Consider the following 24,857-nt stretch of genomic DNA (forward strand, 5'->3'; position numbering starts at 1 on the left):
TGGTGAAATGAGAGTTGGGAGGAGGTAGAACGAAGACATTGCTGGAACTGGTAGCAGAGAAGGTAATAAGATATTATTTTATAGTAATCCCCCCCCCCCCGTCTTGTCCATCCTCTTCCTCCATAGTCACCGTGACTGGGTACAAGAGGGATGAGAATATTCCGAGTAATCTAAACTCTGTAGACACGAAGAAGGGAGTGAATCTGGTGTCACAATTGATGGTGAAGAGGATACATACAATTATAAAAAAAAAAAGATCAAATTTAGAAAGAAGTTTGATACATGCGGCACGCAATGTTACCGCAAGTCGGGATGCAGTGCGGGCGTGCGCGGAAAGAGCGTAACATAGTGAGGGATTCAAGGATGGTAGACGTTGTCTTCATTGCTCATCCACAGCTTGGGAGGTCCAAAATTGGAGGTTCCTGTGTTTTCTCTGCACCAGGAGGAATTTCAGGCTTTAGATGTCCCGAAATATTCTCAAAGTGTCACCATTCCCCTACCTGGGTCCAAGTTGGGCAGCTGGACTGGTGCTCTCCACATAGCTTCAACCTGTGCATGTGCCCAGACTTCAAAATATTCAACAGGAGAACTAAACTCCCTAAATTTCTCCATTAAAAGTCCCAAGCTTCAAGAACGTAAAATAGAGAGGGGTTCTAGGATGGCAGACGTCTTCATTGCTCATCCACAGCTTGGGAGGTACAAAATTGGAGGTTCCTGTGTTTTCTCTGCACCAGGAGGAATTTCAGGCTTTAGATGTCTCGAAATATTCTCAAAGTGTCACCATTCCCCTACCTGGGTCCAAGTTGGGCATCTGGACTGGTGCTCTCCACATAGCTTCAACCTGTCCATGTGCCCAGACTTCCAAATATTCAACAGGGGAACTAAACGCTCTAACTTTCCCCATTAAAAGTCCCATAAAGTATCCCAGATTGCTAAAATTCCTCGAATTTGCCTACCATGTTAACTCTAGCAGGCTATGCCACCGTTGTGCCCACCAAAGATGGAGCCATCCTGGCTCAGTTTCAGCACTCCCCTTCCTCGTTGTTAGGAACCTCTTACTGCCAGTGTCCCCACCAAATCCTAGCCATGTTTGGGAAGACTAGTTGCCATAGTGTTGGTGATGCAAGACACGCCAACCATTACCGGCAATTAGAGGTTCCTAACAACAAGGAAGGGGAGTGTTGAAACTGAGCCAAGATGGCTCCATCTTTGGTGGGCACAACGGTGGCATAGCCTGCTAGAATTAACATGGTAGGCAAACCATTCTCCATGGAATAGATAGAGAGGAACTAGCGAGAGCTTCTGCCAGGAAGTGAGAGGAAGGACTGATGTGACCCCAGCACAGCATACATCAAATCCTGGCACTTGACGGAAGCCAAGAATTTAGCAGTGACTGAGCATGTGCCGCTGGCCTACCTGAAGCAATACAATATGTTCCCCTGAATTGCTCATTTCTGATGGTCCTTACGTAGGTTGGGTTTGTGAACGGGAAAGTTGGCGAGTTTAGTTCTGCTTTAATGGCAGTACATCCAGACCCACCGAACTTGATCCACCAGGAATTGGCTCACCTGATATATATTCGGGACTTCAATAGTAACTCTGGCATAAACCCGCTGTACCACTCACAGTGGTATATGTCATTGAAGTGCAAAGCTTTGAGGTCCCACCATCCAGAAGACTTTTCTTGGACAGTGTGGTACAGTCAACCCACACCAGATAAAACACAAAGTAGAAAAGCAGACATGGCGTTGGGATGGGCAACCTGTGAATTAACATATATGGCTTTCAGGTGGGATTTTCATTGTGTGAGACCCTCTCGTAGGTTGGATAAGGACTTCCCGTTGGCACTCTGTTAGACCCCTTCACACTTGCATGATTTGTCATGTGACTTTGGACATCAAAGTTGCGCGACAAGTCGTACCCCATGTTTTCCAATGATAACCATTCATATACAGTTGCAAGAAAAAGTATGTGAACCCCTTGGGATTACGTGGAGTTTTGCATGAATTGGGCATAAAATGTGCTCTGAACGTCATCTAAGTCACAACAATAGAAGAACACAGTCTGCTGAACATAATACTACACAAACGTTAGATGTTGCCGTGGTTTAATTGCACATAACATGTAAACATTCACAGTGCATGGAGGAAAAAGTATGTGAACCTTTGGACTTAATAACTGGTTGACCCTCCTTTGGCAGCAATAACCTCAACCAAACGTTTCCTGTAGTTGCAGATCAGACCTGCACAACGATCTGGAGTCATTTTGGACCACTCCTCTTCACAAAACTGTTTCAGTGTAGCAATATTCTTGGGATGTCTGGTGTGAATCGCTCTCTTAAGGTCATGCCACAGCATTTCAATCGGGTTGAGGTCAGGACTCTGACTGGGCCACTCCAGAAGGCGTATTCTGTGCTGTTGCAGCCATTGTTTTGTTGAATTACTTGTATGCTTTGGGTCATTGTCCTGTTGCATCACCCTTCCTCTGCGGAGCTTCAGTTGGTGGACAGATGGTCGTACATTTTCCTGCAAAATGTCTTGATAAACTCTGGAATTCATTTTCCCATCAATGACAACAATCCGTCCAGGCCCTGAGGCAGCAAAGCAGCCCCAAACCATGATGCTCCCTCCGCCATGTTTCACAGTGGGGATGAGGTTTTGATGTTGGTGTGCTGTGCCTTTTTTCTCCACACATAGTGTTGTGTGTTCTTCCCAAACAACTCAATCTTGGTTTCATCTGTCCACAGCATATTTTGCCAGTAGTGCTGTGGAACATCCAGGTGCTCTTTTGCAAACTTCAAACGTGCTGCAATATTCTTTTTGGACAGCAATGGCTTCCTCCGTGGTGCCCTCCCATGTACTCCATTCTTGTTTAATGTTTTCCTTATTGTAGATGTGTCAACAAAAATGTTAGCATGTGCCAGAGATTTCTGTAGGTCTTTAGCTGACACTCTGGGATTCTTCTTTACCTCATGCAGCATTCTGCGCTGTGCTCTTGCAGTCATTTTTACAGGACGACCACGCCTAGGGAGAGTAGCAACAGTGCTAAACTTTCTCCATTTGTAGACAGTCTGTCTTACCGTGGACACATGAACATCAAGTCTTTTGGAGATACTTTTGTAACCCTTTCCAGCTTCATGCAAGTCAACAATTCTTGATCGTAGGTCTTCTGAGAGCTCTTTTCTGCGAGGCATGGTTCACAGCAGACAGTGCTTCTTGAAACCAGTAAACCCAAAACAGGTGTGTGTTTTTTAAGGGCAGGACAGCTGTCAGCAACACATCCAATATCATCACACTGATTGGAGTCAAGGTTGGCTCACTCCTGGCTCCAATTAGCTCTGGGAGAAGTCATTAAGCTAGGGCCTCACATACTTTTTCCTCCCTGCACTGTGAATGTTTACATGTTATGTGCAATTAGACCATGGCAACATCCAATGTTTGTGTAGTATTATGTTCAGCAGACTGTGTTCTTCTATTGTTGTGACTTAGATGACATTCAGAGCACATTTTATGCCCAATTCATGCAAAACTCCACGTAATCCCAAGGGGTTCACATACTTTTTCTTGCAACTGTATGTGCGACTTAAAGTTGAAGGCTTCAAAGTAGTTCATGCACTGCTTTGGTATAGCTTTCATGGAACTTGAGGGCCGTAGACTTCAATGTTAACCCTCAAGAGTTACTTGAAAGTCCTATCTGAATGTTTGGGGGTGACTTTGCAGAGGGACAACAAGTCACATCCAAGTCGCACCCATTCAAAGTTGCGCCAAAGTTGCACACCAAAGTCACGCAACTCTGGAGTCGTACAAGTGCGAATGGAGCCTTGATGTTGAGATGTCTCCAATTTTAGTGACATCTCTAGATGGCTGCAACTATTTTTTATGAAGACCATTTTCCAGGCTTCAGGAATATGGCTTCTGGAGGAGGGTTGTATGACGAGTTCCTGTGATCATGACCGGAAGCCGGCGATAGCAGCATGATTGTGTAAGAGGATGGCGATATTATTCTTTCCGACAAAGTCCAGATAATTATCGGTTCATTATCCCTCTACAGAGAGGAGTGCCATTTACAGATCACATGACCACATCAAAGACGATGGACAAGGACCGGGATCACATGATCAAGAGATTATTAAACCTCACTCTGGAGATTATCTGTGTGCTGATTGGAGAGGTGAGGAGGATTCTGGGAGGTCACATGACATCACTCTCATCTCTATTAATAAAACACAGAGCTGACCGGAGAGGTGAGGAGGATTCTGGGAGGTCACATGACATCACTTATCTCTATTAATAAAACACAGACCTGACCGGAGAGGTGAGGAGGATTCTGTGAGGTCACATGACATCACTCTCATCTCTATTAATAAAACACAGACCTGACCGGAGAGGTGAGGAGGATTCTGGGAGGTCACATGACATCACTCTCATCTCTATTAATAAAACACAGACCTGACCTGAGAGGTGAGGAGGATTCTGGGAGGTCACATGACATCACTCATCTCTATTAATAAAACACAGACCTGACCGTAGAGGTGAGAGGGATTCTGGGAGGGTCATACAACATCATTGTTAGTCTTTTAATACAGACTTTTTCCCCTATGTAGTCTGGAGACCAATTGGTTCCTCCGCCTTTTGACCTGCCACCTGAGAAAAAACAGAAGAAGATTCTAGAAGTCACCAACAAGATCTTTGGGCTACTGATGGGAGAGGTGAGCGGTGCCGGGAATTCTGGGACATTCTCCAGTAACAGACAATGAATGTGTCTGGATGGTGACTGTATCATTGTGTGTGTCAGGTTCCTATAAGGTGTCAGGATGTCACTGTCTATTTCTCCATGGAGGAGTGGGAGTATTTAGAAGGACACAAGGACCTCTACAAGGACGTCATGATGGACAATCAGCCGCCCCTCACATCACCGGGTAAGAGGAGACTTTATTGTAAAGGAGAGAGCAGTACGGAGGGTCCACCTAGATCCCCCATCATCTGATAATCACATAGAAACAATGGATTCATTCAGTGTGTGTGTTTCCTACAGATGGATCCAGTAATGGGAACCCACCAGAGAGATGTCCCCGTCCTCTGTATTCCTGGGATTCCACACAAGAAGGTCACACCATCCCTAACATTCATCAGGTAGATGGATCCAGTAATGGGAACCCACCAGAGAGATGTCCCCGTCTTCAGTATTCCCGGGATTCCACACAGGAAGGTCACACCATCCCCCACCATCATCAGGTAGATGGATCCAGTAACTGGAACCCACCAGAAAGATGTCCCCGTCCTCAGTATTCCCGGGATTCCACACAGGAAGGTCACACCATCCCTCACCATCATCAGGTAGATGAATCCAGTAATGGGAAACCACCAGAGAGATATCCCCGTCCTCAGTATTCCCGGGATTCAACACAGGAAGGTCATACCAACCCTCATCATCATCAGGTAGATGGATCCAGTAATGAGAACCCACCAGACAGATGTCCCCATCCTTTGTATTCCCGGGATTCCACACAGGAAGGTCACACCATCCCTCACCATCATCAGATAGATGAATACAGTAATGGGAACCCACAAGAGAGATGTCCCTGTCCTCTGTATTCCCGGGATTCCACACAGGATGATCACACCATCTCACATAAGGTTAAAGAAGAGATAAAGGAGGAGGAGGATGAGGTTGATGTGATGGAGGAGTTTTTAGAAGAACACAGAGAATCCTTCAAGGAGGTCATAATGGAGCCATTCAGTGACACAAACCCACCAGAGAGATGTCCCCATCCTTTGTATTCCCAGGATTCCACACAGGAAGATCATGAGATCCCTCACCATAATCAGGTATAAGGAAACAAAACTATAGAGTACAAAAATAACTCAAAAGTGGATGATAATATTTTTCTATGAAATCTCAGCTGTTTAATAATATCCTATCATTTTATAGGTTGAGGCTGAAGAACAGATTGAAGAGAAATCTGATTTTAAAAAGAAAGTAGAGAAACACGTGAGGGCTGATCAGACATCTACCGAAGAGGATAGAATGGAGGTGATAATAAAAGAGGAGGAAACTTCTCAACATATCAACACAGGTAATAAACCCCAAAAGAAAAGACGATTCACATTTTCATTTTCCTTCTACAAGGCATGCAGGCCAATTAAATGTGTTGGAGACTCAGTACAGCTTCTCCTTGTCCGTTAAGATGAGACTCCATAGTGAGATGAAGGTAGGTCCATCTCATGACAGTGTGATGTGGTGGACACCATTGCCTCACGTGCCATGCTTGGTTTTGAAGGTAGGTCCAACTCATGACAATGTGATGCGGTGTGTGGACACCATTGCCTCGTGTGCCATGCTTGATTTTGAAGGTAGGTCCTTCTCATGACAGTGTGATGTGGTGGACACCATTGCTTCGCATGCCATGCTTGGTTTTGAAGGTAGGTCCTTCTCATGACATTGTGATGTGGTGTTTGTACACCATTGCCTCACGTGCAATGCTTGGTTTTGAAGGTAGGTCCATCTCATGACAGTGTGATGTGGTGGACACCATTGCCTCACGTTGCATGCTTGGTTTTGTTGCACTGTACACTTTGTCTGTTGTGTATTCTAAAGAGCTCTCTGAAACTGTTGGCTATTAGACCAGCTACTACACCACCATACATAGTCCTTGACTGCACAACACGAAAAAAAAAAATGTACCAGCTGTAGTGTGCAACATTCTATATATCAGTTTTGAAAAAGTGATGTGATAGAAGTGTATAGCTGTCTGATATGGCAATGATGTTTTTCCGGTTATCGATGGGCCATCTGCTGTCACTACCCTTAAGACCAGAGAAGCAGGTTTACCTGGTACAGTGATCTTCAAACTGCGGCCCTGGGGCTGGATGTGGACCTTTGCTAGCCTTTGTCCAGCCCTTGAGGCATTATTTCTGCCACTGACACCAATGATGGGGTCTAATTCCTTCCACTGACAACAATGATAGGGCCTAATTCCTTCCACTGACAAAAACAATAGGGCCTAATTCCTTCCACTGACAACAACGATGGGGCATAATTCCTTCCACCGACACCAACAGTGGGGCACTATTCTTCCTACGGGCTCCAACTATTTCTCCCCCTAATACCAAAGATCTGGTATTGTTTACTACCAATGGGCACAGCCGGCCCCCCCTAAAGTTTGAGGGACAGTAAACAGGCCTTTTCGTTTACAAAGTTTGGAGACTCCTGACCTAGTAGGATGTTTATGGTAGAGGGTCATGAAAGATTCCATCTCCTGGGTAAGACTTCCTGGGGAGATACCCACATTACAGCAGAAGACATGCTACAGTGGTGATGCTTGCTGTCCATTGCCAAGGGAAGGCACATTGTGACCTAATGGTGACCTGGCTCAAGTAACTTGCCCACAGAATGAGGACAGCATCTGCTGGAGGATGTCAGCAAGCATGGCAGAAATGAGGATAGGATGAAGGACACCTAAGGGGGTTGTGAGGACACCAGAGTGAGGGGTGGGGATGTAGGAGTGCCTTAGTATGAGTGGGGTCTTGTGAATTATAAAAAACTGAGCAGATTAGCTTAATTAAAAAACATTTTTTTTTTCCAACAGATGGACGTAATTCCCAGATGACCTCGGAGGGACTTCTTTTTTTGTCTCCGGAGCATGATACAGAAGATAACAGTAATGCCCACTGTTCTCCTTGGGCAATCCACTGTGTTCAAGACAAACCCCATGGTGTGGCTAGATCAATAGATTTTTCTAATCCTGAGGAACCTTCTGACAGTTCACAAACTATTCTTGCAATTATGCCTCAAAGATCTTACCATACAGAAGGATCGCTAGGTCTATTTGGTCTTGAGGAACGCCCTTGTGATACATCACAAACATTTACCTCAATGATGACTTCAAGATTTCACGTTACACAGAAACCTCTAGGTCCATCTGGTCTTGAGGAACACTCTTGTGATACATCACAACTGGTTGCCTCAATGATGTCTTCAAGATCTCACGTTACACAGAAACCCCTGGGTCCATCTGGTCTTGAGGAACCCTCTTGTGATACATCACAACTGGGTGCCTCAATGATGTCTTCAAGATCTCACGTTACACAGAGACCCTTAATTCCATTTGGTCCTGAGGAACCCTCTTGTGATACACCACAACTGGTTGCCTCAATGATGCCCTCAAGATCTCACGTTACACGGAAACCCCTGGGTCCATCTGGTCTTGAGGAACCCTCTTGTGATACATCACAACTGGGTTCCTCAATGATGTCTTCAAGATCTCACATTACACAGAGACCCTTAATTCCATTTGGTCCTGAGGAACCCTCTTGTGATACATCACAAACATTTACAGCAATGATGACTTCAAGATCTCACGTTACACAGAGACCCTTAATTCCATTTGGTCCTGAGGAACCCTCTTGTGATACATCACAAATGTTTACCTCAATTATGCACGTTACACAGAGACCCCTAGGTTCATCTGATCCTGAGGAACCCTCTTGTGATACATCACAAATGGTTGCCTCAATGATGACTTCAAGATCTCATGGTACACAGAGACCCCTAGGTCCATTTGGTCCTGAGGAACCCTTTTGTGATGCATCACAAACATTTACCTCAATTGTGTCTTCAAAATCCCACGTTACACAGAGACCGTTAGGTCCATTTGGTCCTGAGGAACCCTCTTGTGACACATCACAAATGTTTACCTCAATGATGTCTTCAGGATCTCACGTTACACAGAGACCCTTAATTCCATTTGGTCCTGAGGAACCCTCTTGTGATACATCACAACTGTTTACCTCAATTATGACTTCAAGATCTCATGGCGCACAGAGAGTCCTAGGTCCATCTGATTCTGAGGAACCCTCTTCTGATAAGTCTTGCACTGTTAGACATGGAGGTGAGAAGATATTTCCATGTTCAGAATGTAATAAGTGTTTTAGAAACAACGAAGACCCTCTTTTGCATCAGTGTGCGCACTCCGATGAGTGTCCTTTTTCATGCCTGGACTGCAAGAAATGTGTCAAGTGGAAGTCAGACCTCATTAGGCACCAAACGTTTCATTCCAGGGACCTGGGCTTTTCATGTACAGAGTGCGGGATATCATTCAAACACGGTCCGGATCTGGTCAAACATTTCAGGAGCCACGCGAAGGAGAGGCCCTTCCTGTGCTTGGAATGCGGTAAGTGTTTTAAACAGAACACCCATCTGCAGAGGCATATCAAGGTCCACACGGGTGAGACTCCATTCTCGTGCTCAGAGTGCGGTAAAGGTTTTCCGGTGAAAGGGGCGCTCGTCTCGCACCAGTGGATGCACACCGGTGAAAAGTTATTTATGTGTAAGGAGTGCGGGAAAGGCTTCACGCGGAAAGACAAGTATATCTTACACCAAATGACCCACACGGGTGAAATGCCATATCTCTGTGCACAGTGCGGGAAAGGCTTCACCGAGAAAAACAAACTAAATAGACACCTTCTGACGCATACAGGCGAGCGTCCGTTTTCCTGTACAGAGTGCGGCAAGAGGTTCGCGCAGAGGTTCGGTCTTGACCGACACCGCAGAGTTCACATGGACGTCAGCTCATTTTAAGGTTTAGAGTTCGGTCAGAGGTTCAGGATCAGGACTTTATAGAGTTAGAAGAATTAGTGCGTGAGGAGGTCCTTCAGTGATCTGGAGGCTCAAGATGGTCCTTCAGTGATCTGGAGGCTCAAGATGACTCAAAACAAATCAAGAACTGGTTATATATCTGAGAGATCATGCCAACGAAGAGTGCTGTTTGAATTTTGAATGCGAAGGACGGTTTGTCACAAAAGAAATCCAACAGACAAGAGTCCAACTTGACATCAGAGAAGGACTCCTTATGCTCATATGGTTGTCCCTGGACACCATTGATTCGGCCTTCAACCTTTGATAGTACATCCAACATTGAAAATTCAGCTACGGATGGACTCTGAGGGACTGAGTCCTCCACTGGCATCTCACCTTGGAGCCTCCAGTGGAGAGGGTGTCTCCCTCCACCGAAGTTTTTTTTCCTGTATTTTAGCTCTTTTTTCCACCAACCTTGGAGTGTTTCCACATTTTCAACCCACTATGGGGTGCCCCCATTGTTCTCTCACCCACTTGAGGGTGGTCCCATGTTTTTTTGCGTCCACCTTGGAGTGCTTCTATACTTTCCAACCCCCCTGGAGTGCACCACGTTTTTCAAAACACTTTAAAGTGTTCCCACGTTATTTCCAACCACACACATTTTTTCTGACCTTAGAAAGGTCTTCGAGAGCTCAGGAGAAAAGGTTCCACCACAAGAGATATAAAATAATCACTATGTTGACTATTTCCCACCGAAGTTTCTTGTCTTGTTACTTCCCATCTTTTAGCTCTGATTTTTTTCTTTACTAATCTTGGATCCCGCGTTTTTCAACCCACTTGTGAGGGGCCTCCACTTTTCTGTCACCCTAGGGATGGTTCCCACATTTTTCTGCCCTCCTTCAGGTGCTCCTATGGTTCTCCAAGCCACCTAGGACGATGTTTTTCAAACCACCATAAGGTGCTCCCATGTTTTTTTCTACCCACCTTGGAGTGCTTTTATGTTTTTCCAAGCCATCCGGGACGAACTCATGTTTTGCCATCCACCTTAAGGTGCTCCAACTTTTTTTCATTTCTCTTGGAGTTCCTCATAACTGTTTTCACCGATTTCTGGGAGCTCCTACGCTTTTGCGAGTCCCATGTTATGAACTCATGTTTTTTCAACCATTGCCAAGTGCTCCCACCTTTTTTTTATTGCCTGCGTGCTTTTTCCTTGGGGTGCCCGCACGGTTATCTGACCTTGGGATGTTCTTCGAGAGCTCAAGAGCCAAGGTTTCGCCAACGAAGTCCCTAAGGCTGGATTCACACTTGAGCGTAGTGTCTTTAGGTGTTTTTTCCTCCTTTTGTCACACAATGTTTGCACATTTATGCGTTTTTCAGGTGTTTTTAGCTTTGCCATTTTTTTTATTAGCCAATAGAGAAAAATATCTTCTGTTGCATCATTTGTTGCTAGGTTTTTTTTAGCTTTTTTAGTATTTCCATCGGCTATTATTTCTTTTATTATTATTATTCATTCATTATTATTATTATTATTATTATTATTCATTCTTTTTTTTGTTAGGGTGATAATAATAATAAATGAATAATAATAAATGAATAAATGTAAAATAAATACACAAATTAATAAAAAACAGTCATAAATAAATAAAATAAAGTGTTACTAAACCCTCAACAGTACAATCAGTCTGTAGATGTAGTAAAGCATGCTTGTTATACAAACTGTGGAACCTAAGGGGTTAAGCCTCCGCATTGTGTAAAAAGGCTGTTTGATCCTGTCTTCTCTGTTCCTCCCCTTCTTCCAGTGTCCCCCTGTTATCTTCTTTTTTTTTTTCTTCTTGGGAGAGTGCATGTGATCAGCACAGGGCCAATCGGCACTGTCCAGACAGAGGGTCAGGGGTTCTGCATCCTCCTAGAGAAAACTCCTACAAGCTTTAAACAGTGCTCTGCTGAACACTGATAAAAGTCACAAGACTGCTATAAACTGCTGATGAGAAAAGGTATTTAGCAGTTTATATTTACAAAAATAATTTCCATGTTCTGTGTACTGTGGGAGACCAGATATGGTGAATGCAGGGTCTGGGGAGAGCGGATATAGTGAATGCGGGGTCCGGGGAGAGCACATATAGTGAATGTGGGGTTCGGGGAGAGCACATATAGTGAATGCGGGGTCCGAGGAGAGCAGATATAGTGAATGCGGGGTCCGGGGAGAGCGGATATAGTGAATGCAGGGTCCAGGGAGAGCGGATATAGTGAATGCGGGGTCCAGGGAGAGGGAATATAGTGAATGTGGGGTTCGGGGAGAGCACATATAGTGAATGTGGGGTCCGAGGAGAGCAGATATAGTGAATGCGGGGTCCGGGGAGAGCGGATATAGTGAATGCAGGGTCCAGGGAGAGCGGATATAGTGAATGCGGGGTCCAGGGAGAGGGAATATAGTGAATGTGGGGTCCGGGGAGAGGGGATATAGTAAATGTTGGGTCCGGGGACAGCGGATATAGCAAATGCGGGGTCCGGGGAGAGCGGATATAGCGAATGCGGGGTCTGGGGAGAGTGGATATATTATTATTATTATTATAGAGTATTTATAAAGCGCCAATAGTTTGCTCAGCGCTGTACATTACAAAGGGGGACAGAACATGTGACAGAACAATACCAATACAATGTGATACACGAGGGGTTCGAGGGCCCTGCTCTTTCGAGCTTACAATCTAGGAGATATAGGATATAGTGAATGCGGGGTCCGGGGAGAGCGGATATAGTGAATGCGGGGTCTGGGGAGAGTGGATATAGTGAATGCGGGGTCCGGGGAGAGCGGATATAGTGAATGCGGGGTCTGGGGAGAGTGGATATAGTGAATGCGGGGTCTGGGGAGAGTGGATATAGTGAATGCAGGGTCTGGGGAGTGAGAATATAGCGAATGCGGGGTCCGGGGAGAGCGGATATAGGGAATGCGGGGTCCGGGGAGAGGGGATATAGTGGATGCGGGGTCCGGGGAGAGGGGATATAGTGGATGCGGGGTCCGGGGAGAGGGGATATAATCAATACAGGGTCTGGGGTCTAGTAACACTTTAATAATATATAATGATAAATAAATAATAATTAACCCTTAACCGTTTAAAAATTATTTAAATAAATTATTATGAGTAAAAATAATAAACACCCTAACCTTAACACAAAATAAACAAATAATAAGAAAAAATATTATTAATAATAATAATAATAATAATAATAATAATAATAATTATTATTATTATTTATTATTATTAATAATGATATTTTGTATTATTATTATTAATAATGATAATAATTCTTTTTCTGGTTTGGGTGTTTGTTATTATTTTATTATCCTTCATAATTTATTTAATATATTTTTTTTTAGGGTTAGGCGTTAATTAATATTTATTTATTATTACATATCATTAATTTTTTTTTTCATTATTTGATTATTTTATTTATTGTACTTATTTTACATTTATTTATTTGTAGATTACTTTTTTTTTTTAATTTGAGCAGAAAAATGTGCAAAAAAAGTGCGACGAATTCATTACTATGGAAATAAAAGCGTGCAAATCTGCCTGATTTGAGCGACAAAGAAAGCTCCAGAACTTGTTTGAGGTGACTTGGAGTGGAGATGTGAATCGACCTCTATTGAGAATAATTGATTTGGTTTCTCCTTAAACGTTTTGGAGCTTCCAGTACACAAATCGCTCAGGTGTGAATGGGGCCTAATAGATACAAGGAAACCATTGTATGGACTGAGACCTTACTATTACCTCCCAACAAGAGATTCCAATCTAAGAAGAGGAGATGAGGGGACACAGCGGTGGTTGTGGAGGGGAAATCTACCTGAACAGAAGTGCAAACATTTTATTCTGCATTTTATAAACGGAAAACAAAATCTTTTTTACGTTTTACATTATATATTTTTTGTAATAAATATGAGCGGAAACCATCAGCTTGGTGTCTGTAATCGTATGACTGAGTGTAAAATCTGTGATTGTATATAAACACGGGAGCAGCCATCTTTGTTTTGCCCAGTTTAACTTCAAGAATGGCATTTCCTGATTTACAGAAAACCAATGTGACAGATTCGTTTAGAGAATCGAATGTGTCTCTATGGTTCTATATGCAATGCAGGAAGATTTACTATACATGTCTCATTTTGGACCTACTGATGTCATTACTGGGTCTCTGTGCTTTTATATGCAATGCAGGCAGATTTACTGTATGCACCTTATTTTGGACCTACTGATGTCATCACTGGGTCTCTGTGCTTCTATATGCAATGCAGGAAGATTTACAGTACGCACCTTATTTCGGACCTACTGATGTCATCACTGGGTCTCTGTGCTTCTTTATGCAATGCAAGCAGATCATGACCAGTGGAAAGCTGTGTGTAGCTTTTGGACAGCACCCTTCCTCAATACTCCCCTTAAGAGTCCTGATGGAAGCAGTGGGATGGCACTTGGGAGGAGTTATGCAAATATCAAAATGCTTTGATGGGGGGGTCAGTCTAGAGGAGTGTGTGTTCCTAGGGAGGCCTACTGCATGCAGGTAATGCCTAAACTGGATGCTAAGCCTTTCACGATTGAAAGAACTGAAATCCAATGAATGAAAAGGGCGGGGCCAGGGACAGTCAGGCTGGGGAGGAAAGAGCTAGATGGTACTGGACATCCTCCAACCAAGAAATGAGGCGGAGCTCTATTTGACTTGCAGCTTCTAATGCACATTGTGAGAAGCTCACAGTGTGCAGTGACATCAGAGGAAGGCGTTTCAGTCCAGGAGAGGAGCCGGTACACCTGTACAATACTGGAGGGGAGGAGCCGGTACACCTGTGCAATACTGGAGGGGAGGAGCCCGTACACCTGTGCAAGACTGAAGGGGAGGAGCCCGTACACCTGTGCAATACTGGAGGGGAGGAGCCCGTACACCTGTGCAAGACTGAAGGGGAGGAGCCCGTACACCTGTGCAATACTGGAGGGGAGGAGCCCGTACACCTGTGCAAGACTGAAGGGGAGGAGCCTGTACACCTGTGCAATACTGGAGGGGAGGAGCCCGTACACCTGTGCAAGACTGAAGGGGAGGACCCGGTACGCCTGTGCAAGTCTGAAGAGGAGGAGCCGATACAACCGTGCAAGACTGAAGGGGAGGACCCGGTACGCCTGTGCAAGACTGAAGGGGAGGAGCCGGTACGCCTGTGCAAGTCTGAAGGGGAGGAGTCAGTACAATCATGAAAGACTGAAGGGGAGGAGCTGGAAAAAACAGTGCAAGACTGAACGGGAGGAGCCGGTACACCTGTGCAAGACTGAAGGGGAGGACCCGGTACACCTGTGCAAGACTGAAGGGGAGGACCCGGTACGCCTGTGCAAGTCTGAAGGGGAGGAGCTGGTACAACCGTGCAAGACTGAAGGGGAGGACCCGGTACGCCTGTGCAAGACTGAAGGGGAGGAGCCGGTACGCCTGTGCAAGTCTGAAGGGGAGGAGTCAGTACAATCATGAAAGACTGAAGGGGAGGAGCTGGAAAAAACAGTGCAAGACTGAACGGGAGGAGCCGGTACACCTGTACAAGACTGAAGGGGAGGAGCCAGTACACCTGTGCAAGACTGAAGGGGAGGAGCCGGTACATATGCGCAAGACTGAAGGGGAGGAGCCGGTACACTTGTGCAAGACTGAAGGGTAGGTGCCGGTACACCTGTGCAAGACTTAAGGGTAGGTGCAGGTACACCTGTGCAAGGCTAAAGGGGAGGAGCCGGTACAATCATGAACGACTGAAGGGGAGGAGCCAGTACACCTGTGCAAGAATGGAATTCAAACCCCACCCCAGCCAGCTTGACCCCGCCCCCTAGTCCCCTATATCCAAGGAGGCTGCCCATCCGGATAAAGTGCCAAATTGAAGTTACAGGATGGGAGGGGGCAAATGTACCTTTTACAGAAAGTTAAAGATCTGCACATAACTTTGTCTGCCTATATCTCAGCCAGTGACTGTGAGTGTTATTAAACCCGCTAGAGAATCTGTTGTCAGGCAGAATACTTCACGTATGTTTGAGGTCTTCCTGCCTATCATCTCTGCAATTTCCATGAGGAATTTCTTTTTTTTAGGGGTGCTCTTTTCCCATGCAGGGTCCCCTGGAGCCACCCTCCCGAGTGCGTTGCGGCCCGATGTGCCATGGCTTTTTGTTTAGGGATACGGATGTATACATGTTACATATATACTCATACACTATATTGCCAAAAGTAATAGCCCCGCCCTCTAAATCATGTGATTCAGGTGGTCCAATCTCCTCCATGGACACAGGTGTATACAATCAAGCCCCTAGGCATGCAGACTGCTTCTACAAACATTGGTGAAAGAATGGGTCACTCTCAGGAGCTCAGTGACTCCAAGTGTGGTCTCGTGACAGGTGGCCACCTGGGCAATAAGTCCATCCGTGACATTTCCTGGCTACTAAATATTCCACGCTCAACTGTTAGTGGGATTATAACAAAGTGGAAGCAACTGGGAACAACAGCCACTCAGCCACCAAGTGGTAGGCCACGTCACATGACAGAGCGAGGTCAGCGCATGCTGAAGTGCACAGTGCGCAGAAGTCGCCAACTGTCTGCAGAGTCAATAGCTAAAGACTTCCAAACTTGTTGTGGCCTTCAGATGAGCCCAACAACAGTGTGTAGAGAGCTTCATGGAATGGGTTTCCATGGCCGAGCAGCTGCATCCAATCCTTCCATCACCAAGTGCAATGCAAAGCGTCGGATGTCGTGGTGTAAAGCACGCCGCCACTGGACTCTAGAGCAGAGGAGACATGTTCTCTGGAGTGACCAATCACACTTCTCTGTCTGGCAATCCGATGGATGTGTCTGGGTTTTGCAGTTGCCAGGAGAATGGTACTTGCCTGACTGCATTGTGCCAAGTGTAAAGTTTGGTGGAGGGGGGATTGTTGTGTGGGGTTGTTCCTCAGGGGTTGGGCTTGGCCCCCTAGTTCCAGTGAAGGGAACTCTTAAGGCGACATTTTGGACAATTTCATGCTCCCAACTTTGTGGGAAGAGTTTGGGGATGGCCCCTTCCTGTTCCAACATGACTACCCACCAGTGCACAAAGCAAGGTCCATAAAGACATGGAGGAGCCAGTTTGGGGTGGAGGAACTTGACTGGCCTGCACAGAGTGCTGACCTCAACCCCATAGAACACCTTTGGGATGAATTAGAGCGGAGACTGTGGGCCAGGCCTCCTCCCCCGACATCAGTGCCTGACCTGACAAATGTGCTTCTGGAAGAATGGTCCAACCTTCCCATAGACACCCTCCTAAACCTTGTGGACAGCCTTCCCAGAAGAGTTGAAGCTGTTATAGCTGCAAAGGGTGGAGCCAACTCATTATTGAACTCTACGGACTAAGACTGGGAGGACATTAAAGGTCATGTTTGTGGATTGGGTGGTGCCAACTCAATATTGAACCCTACGGACTAAGACTGGGAGGCCATTAAAGGTCATGTGCGTGGAAAGGCAATACTTTTGGCAATATAGTGTGTGTATATATATATATACCCTCACCGGCCACTTTATTAGGTCCACCTGTTCAATGGCTTGGTAACACAAATTGCTAATCAGCAACTCAATGCATTTAGGCATCTAGACGACTTGCTGAAGTTCAAACCGAGCATCAGAATGGGAAAGAAAGAGGATTTAAGTGCCTTTGAACGTGGCATGGTTGTTGGTGCCAGATGGGCTGGTCTGAGTATTTCAAAAACTGCTGATCTACTGGGATTTTCACGCACAACCATCTCTAGGGTTTACAGAGAATGGTCCAAAAAAGAGAAAATATCCAGGGAACGGCAGTTGTGTGGAGGAAAATGCCTTGTTGATGTCAGAGAACAGAGGAGAATGGTCAGACTGGTTGGAGTTGATAGAAAGGCAACTGTAACTCATGTCAATATGGAACAAAATCTCTGAGGAATGTTTCCAACACCTTGTTGAATCTATGTCATGAAGAATTAAGGCAGTTCTGAAGGCAAAAGGGAGTACAACCCAGTACTGGCAAGGTATACCTTATAAATTTGCCTGGTTGAGTAGATATGTGTCAATCAAGATTGTATCTGGGGGAATATGTGGCAATTTGTCAAGGATGTTGGAGGAGAAGACCTGGCTTATAATCAGAGTTGTGAATCATACCAAAGTTGCTCAGTAAGGTTCAAGCCAGGGCATCGTGTAGGCCACCCAACTTCCTTCACACCAATATGGTCAAGCCATGTCTTTTTGGAACCGGTTTGTAAACGGGCACAGTCATGCTGGACCAGAAAAGGCCCTTCCTCAATTTATTACAAGGTTGGAAGAGCACATTTGGCCAAAACATCTTTGTACAATGTACTATAGCATTACCGAGACCCTTCACTGGAAACACCTGAAGCCCATGATTGGTAGAGGTGTCCTCATAGGTCTGGCCATATGACAATAATCACAGTTCTGAATTTCTCCACAAGATGGCGATCACACTTATACCTACTGAAATGGGAACACGGAAAGCGATGACACGCAAACACAAAAATGGATGGGACGCACGCACGGGAAGTGATGGTAGATACAAACAAGGAGTTCCAGGTGAGAGGTGAGTTGGGAGGAAGTAGAGAGGGGAAATTGCTGGAAGTGGCAGAAGAGGAGGTAATAAGATATTATTTTATATTTACACCCAGTAACCCCCCCCCCCGTCATGTCCATCCTCTTCCTCCATAGTCACCGTGATGTCCATCCTGTTCCTCCATAGTCACCGTGATGTCCGTCCTCTTCCTCCATAGTCACTGATGTCCGTCCTCTTCCTCCATAGTCACTGTGACATCTTTTATCTCCAGCAATATGTGACATTCTATCATTCCTCTCTATAGCTCTGACACATACAGAGAACACTCTACTATTCCAAAGAAGGGCATCTTCCTACGCTGATCTAACCATTTGTTTCAGATCAGGAACTCAGTACTAACAGCCAGAAATCAAGTTTTTTCAGAAGATAGCCAGCAATGACGGCATTCTTAATAGCTTCTGAAGTAGGACATTTGCCTTTGGGCAGGTATCCAACATCGGTGGTCAGAAAAAAATGGCACTCTTCGGCAAACCTGTTATCAGCATGGCCTCAGCTCTCAGACAGCGTCGGGGTCCACCTGATTCATGTTCTGTATGTGTCACAGTCCGGGGTTCCTCCAAATGTCAGAGCTTCTCTGTGGAGCTCCAGCAACCAAAAGCCAAAGAATCCCGTACCAGCTCCATACCATTGTTGGGGTGCTATGTGCTGGGCTGCATGGTCACCGCATGTACTCTAACCCATTCATGCCTAGGCAATGAAGAGGAAGTGGAGAAAAGTATAGGTGGGCCAATGGGCAAAATATATCAATGCAATCAGACAGTGCAAAACAAGATAGTCGATACCAGTGGTTCCACTAAGCACACTTAGATCCTCTGGATCCGAGGCTCCTCAGGGTACCTGGGAAACTGGAAGCCTCCATAGCTCACCCCTTTTGGTGAGTTCACTCCTTTAGAGACACCAGGTCTTGTCTGACCAGTATTCTTCAACTGTACTTTTAAATACCCAATACGGGGCTTACAGTGATGAGTCCCACAGGGGCCCATTACCAGGAAACATTCCCAATAGTGGTTAGGCGAAGGAAGAGTCCAGAAGCAAAAGGCATTTTTGAAGCTTTACTTCACCAATTAGTCAATTACATATTTAAGTACCTCATTCAACCTGATCCCAGGTGACGGGCCAAAACATAGTTATAAACAGAACATTTGATAAATGGGGAGAGAGTGAGTTGCGGAGTAGTCTGTACCTTCACCGTGGTTGGCCAGAATCCTGCATTCCTACACGGGGGATGCAAGTAATACCAAAAGTTCTGTAACTTAATTCCCATGCATCACCCTTATGGGGAGTCTCTTGGAGATGAAGTCTTTCAGTTGATATCCTAGATCAGTGGTCTCCAAACTGCTGCCCCTGGGTTGAATGTGGCCTTTTGCTTGCCTTTATCTGGTCCTTAGAGCACCATGCCATCCACTGACACCAATGATGGGGGGACCATTCCTCCTACAAACACCAATGATGGGGCACCATTCCTCCCACAAATACCAATCATGAGGCACCATTCCTACCTTGAAAACCAACAATGGGGCACCATTCTTCCCTCTGATGCTTCACCCTTATGGGGAGTATCTCGGAGATTAAGTCTTTTAGTAGATATCCTAGATCCGTGGTCTCCAAAATGCTGCCCATGGGCTGAATGTGGCCTTTTGCTTGCCATTATCTGGTCCTTAGAGCACCATGCCATCCACTGACACCAATGATGAGGGACCATTCCTCCTACAAACGCCAATGATGGGGCACCATTCCTCTCACTGACACCAATGATGGGGGACCATTCCTCCTACAAACACCAATGATGTTGCACCATTCCTCCCAGAAATACCAATGATGGGGAACTATTCCTTCCACTAAAACCAATGATGGGGCACTTTATAATCCCACTGGTCACAGTCTGGCTCCTGTAAAGCCCCAAAGATGGTAAACTGATCCTTTGTTCAGAAGATTTGGAGACCCCTGTTCTAGATGTAGCCTAGTCCTCAGACACTTCCCATGTTGAACCCCTGGCAGCTCTCCACCAAAATTATTCATAATCTAAATCTCTACCGAAGAAGCCCAACTACTGGCAGGAGCAGGGTAGACATTAACTCTAAGGCTACCTCTAGACTTGGGGCTAACATTGGATCCATGGTGGATCCCTTTTCAGAGGTGTTTGAGAGGTAATGAGGAGGTGATATGTCCCTTGTTTTAACACTGTGAACACCACCGCACTTCAGTTGCAGAGTGGTTGTAGAGTGGCCCCATTTACCTAAATAGGTTGAAAATGACAGCAGTACTGCAAGGGCGGTAAAAATGTAGCTCAACGTCCTGTCCCCCAAACTGAAAGTGTAAGCAGTCTCTAAGTGGCCCTTCTTATCGTTGCCTCCAGCTCCATCTTTTGTCCAGAGAGGGGAACTACACCAGGTACATAGTAAACTTACTCTACACATCACTCAACTGAGCCCGTTAAAATCCCTGAAAACCGATCGATAAACTAGGGCTGAAGGGAATCATTCTCAGCCGTCGTTGCCAGCAGATCTAAAGTGAGCATAACAGAAAAAAAAAATTATTTTTCCGACCATCACGCAGAAGAAACCCATGTCCCAAGAAAACATTAAACATGAAATAGGCTGGACTGAATGAGAGTTATTTACAAAAACTGGAGGGTGCAAAATCTGGTGCAGCTCTGCATGGAAACCAATCAGTGTCCAGGTTTATCCAGCTTACATGAGCAAGCTGAAGTCAGAAGCTGATTGGCTCTCATGTGTAGCTGCACCAGATGTGGGTGCTCCAGGTTGTAAATCAAATCAACCCCAGTGTATCCAACTGGGGGCCGTTCCTAAAGCAACATCTACCAAACTTACCAATCATGCCATGGCAAGAGCAGAAAAAACCTGCCATCCTCACATTATATATACCTATTCCCAGTCCTACAGTCCAGATGACTTTTATTATCTATCTGCAGAGAGAAACATCCTGGGCAAATCACATGATCCAAGATGGATGACAACCAGAGTCACCTGACCGAGAAGATACTAAACCTCACCCTGGAGATCATCTACCTGCTGACCGGAGAGGTGAGGAGGATTCTGGGAGGTCACATGACATCACTATTACCTCTTTTAATAAAACACAGACCTGACCGGAGAAGTGAGGAGGATTCTGGGAGGTCACATGACATCACTCTCATTTCTATTAATAAAACACAGAGCTGACCTGAGAGGTGAGGAGGATTCTGGGAGGTCACATGACATCACTCTTCTCTCTATTAATAAAACACAGACCTGACCGGAGAGGTGAGGAGGATTCTGGGAGGTCACATGACATCACTCTTCTCTCTATTAATAAAACACAGACCTGACCGGAGAGGTGAGGAGGATATACAATGTTGATTATCTCATTATGTAGGATTATGGACCCAAAAAGAAGTCCAGTGATCCCCGACCTTCCTCTCTGACAATGAATGCCAACAATAAGAAGATTCTAGAAGTCGCTAACAAGATCATTGATCTGCTGACAGGAGAGGTGAGCGGTGCTGGGAATTCTGGGACATTCTCCAGTAACAGACAAGGGATGTGTCTGGATGGTGACTGTATCATTGTGTGTGTCAGGTTCCTATAAGGTGTCAGGATGTCACTATCTATTTCTCCATGGAGGAGTGGGAGTATTTAGAAGGACACAAGGACCTCTACAAGGACGTCATGATGGACAATCAGCCGCCCCTCACATCACCGGGTAAGAGGAGAATTTATTGTAAAGGAGAGAGCAGTACGGAGGATCCACCTAGATCCCCCATCATCTGATAAACACATAGAAACAATGGATTCAGTCAGTGTGTGTGTTTCCTACAGATGGATCCAGTCATGGGAACCCACCAGAGAGATGTCCCCGTCCTCTGTATTCCCGGGATTCCACAAAAGAAGATCACATCATCCCTCACCATCATCAGGTAGATGAATCCAGTAATGGGAACCCACCAGAGAGATGTCCCCATCCTCTGTATTTGCGGGATTCCACACAGGAAGGTCACACCATCCCTCACCATCATCAGGTAGATGGATCCAGTAATGGGAACCCACCAGAGAGATGTTCCCATCCTCTGTATTCGCGGGATTCCACACAGGAAGGTCACACCATCCCCCACCATCATAAGGTAGGTATGACTTATTATATTCTTCCACATAGTCTCTTTTTGTTAGAGTTCTTGTTTGTACGATGACTTTTTGTGCTTGTAGAGTGAAGAATTGAGAGATATGAAAGTCAAGATTAAACAAGAAGAAGAAGAGATGTTTGTGAAGGATGATCAGCTGTCTTCAGAGGAAGTCGGGATAATGGTGACAATCAAAGAAGAGGAATCTTCTGTGGATGGCAGCACAGGTTAGTAATAAACACTAAGGGCTCGTTCACACTTGGCTGTTTTACCAACGCTTGCCAAACGCCCTTTGTTTTTTAACGCTCGACAAACGCTCTGCAAACGCCGCATGCGCGGTTTAGCGCCGGTTGCTAGGCATTTGCTGAACATTAAAAACGCCCCACAAATGCCTAGAATAAAGTTTGAATGGTGTTACCACTCTGCAAACGCCCCGCAAACTCCGGACGGGCGTTTGCGGAGCGGCACCATAGACAAGAATAGGAGGCTTCAACGCCTCCTGACTCGTCCACAGGCGTCCGTTTTGCCACGACGCTACCGCCCCCGTTAGAACAGCACCATGTGCTGCAATGTGCAGAATTACCTGAGCCATTTGGGAAGCGGTAAAAACGCTTCCCAAACGCCTCTCTGCCGCCTGCACACAACGCTAGTGTGAACGTAGCCTTAAGGTGACACCATCCACATTTTATATGTTCCAGGACTTGGCAGACCTTCACAACTTCAGCTGCGACTGGGGTTATAAACAGTAGATGAGTAATATCTGTAGAACAATTAATCTTTAATTGTAAAAGACAGTATACAAGTAATAATGTTATTGTCTGAAAAAGCATCTTCTACTTTCTCAATTTTTCCATGGAATGGCATGATAGAGTTTTTCTGTTCAAATAAAAAAAAACCCTTAACATTTACAGTAAATGAATACAAAAAAAAAAGGGGTAGTCTTGTGACAGAATTCTTTCAAACTATAATAACTTAAGTACATTGAGTCCAATGTGTTCTACCAAACAAAAAGAACCTATTGCTGTCCATGGGAACATCATCAATGTTTCTACCTCATCACCTAATGTGTTGAAAAAAAAGGAGGTAGAGATATTTTATACCATAGGAAAGGCCCATCTCCATTCCTCAATACAATCACATGTTCCCAACAAGTGAGGAGGAGATACTGTTTACCATATGAAAGGGCAATCTCCATTCCTCAATACAACGTCACGTTCCCAACAAATGAGGAGGAAATACTGTACGCCATATGAAAGGGCCATCTCCATTCCTCAATATAACATCATGTTCCCAACAAATGAGGAGGAGATACTGGACACCATATGAAAGGTCCATCTCCATTCCTCAAAATAACATCATGTTCCCAACAAATGAGGAGGAGATACTGTACACCATATAGAAGGTCCATCTCCGTTCCTCAATATAACATCATGTTCCCTACAAATGAGGAGGAGATACTGGACACCATATGAAAGGTCCATCTCCATTCCTCAATATAACGTCACGTTCCCAACAAATGAGGAGGAGATACTGTACGCCATATGTGTTGAAAAAAAAGAGTTAGAGATATTTTATACCATAGGAAAGGTCCATCTCCATTCCTCAATACAATCTCATGTTCCCAACAAGTGAGGAGGAGATACTGTTCACCATATGAAAGGGCCATCTCCATTCCTCAATACAACGTCACGTTCCCAACAAATGAGGAGGAAATACTGTACGCCATATGAAAGGGCCATCTCCATTCCTCAATATAACATCATGTTCCCAACAAATGAGGAGGAGATACTGTACGCCATATGAAAGGTCCATCTCCATTCCTCAATATAACGACATGTTCCCAACAAATGAGGAGGAGATACTGGAAACCATATGAAAGGTCCATCTCCATTCCTCAATATAACATCATGTTCCCAACAAATGAGGAGGAGATACTGTACACCATATGAATGGTCCATCTCCATTCCTCAATATAACGACATGTTCCCAACAAATGAGGAGGAGATACTGGACACCATATGAAAGGTCCATCTCCATTCCTCAATATAACATCATGTTCCCAACAAATGAGGAGGAGATACTGTACACCATATGAAAGGTCCATCTCCGTTCCTCAATATAACATCATGTTCCCAACAAATGAGGAGATACTGTACGCCATATGTGTTGAAAAAAAAGAGTTAGAGATATTTTATACCATAGGAAAGGTCCATCTCCATTCCTCAATACAATCTCATGTTCCCAACAAGTGAGGAGGAGATACTGTTCACCATATGAAAGGGCCATCTCCATTCCTCAATACAACGTCACGTTCCCAACAAATGAGGAGGAAATACTGTACGCCATATGAAAGGTCCATCTCCATTCCTCAATACAACGTCACGTTCCCAACAAATGAGGAGGAAATACTGTACGCCATATGAAAGGGCCATCTCCATTCCTCAATATAACATCATGTTCCCAACAAATGAGGAGGAGATACTGGACACCATATGAGAGGTCCATCTCCATTCCTCAATATAACATCATGTTCCCAACAAATGA

The 24,857-nt window shown here is 45.1% G+C and overlaps 2 protein-coding genes across 2 annotated transcripts in view; both read left to right on the forward strand.

Annotated features, from left to right (window-relative positions):
- Positions 1-12,398, forward strand: LOC149453433 (uncharacterized). Its single transcript, XM_089688197.1, has 7 exons — positions 1-62; positions 4,051-4,170; positions 4,604-4,708; positions 4,795-4,918; positions 5,035-5,828; positions 5,932-6,076; positions 7,589-12,398. Exons 2-7 carry the CDS (start codon positions 4,075-4,077, stop codon positions 9,577-9,579), a joined length of 3,255 nt encoding a protein of 1,084 aa, XP_089544323.1. The 5' UTR covers positions 1-62; positions 4,051-4,074; the 3' UTR covers positions 9,580-12,398.
- Positions 12,399-18,170: 5,772 nt separating this feature from the next.
- LOC149453434 (uncharacterized) overlaps positions 18,171-24,857 on the forward strand; it is a 52,278-nt gene continuing 45,591 nt past the window's right edge. The window contains exons 1-6 of the mRNA XM_089688645.1: positions 18,171-18,219; positions 21,129-21,240; positions 21,572-21,688; positions 21,775-21,898; positions 22,015-22,316; positions 22,399-22,540. Of these exons, the coding sequence (XP_089544771.1) occupies positions 21,163-21,240; positions 21,572-21,688; positions 21,775-21,898; positions 22,015-22,316; positions 22,399-22,540 (763 nt within the window). The 5' untranslated portion in view covers positions 18,171-18,219; positions 21,129-21,162. The remainder of the gene's footprint in view (positions 18,220-21,128; positions 21,241-21,571; positions 21,689-21,774; positions 21,899-22,014; positions 22,317-22,398; positions 22,541-24,857) is intronic.

This window comes from Staurois parvus, unplaced genomic scaffold (assembly GCF_062004578.1).
Source record: "Staurois parvus isolate SC_StPar_1 unplaced genomic scaffold, SC_StPar_1.0 ptg000449l, whole genome shotgun sequence".
Classification (NCBI taxonomy): domain Eukaryota; kingdom Metazoa; phylum Chordata; class Amphibia; order Anura; family Ranidae; genus Staurois; species Staurois parvus.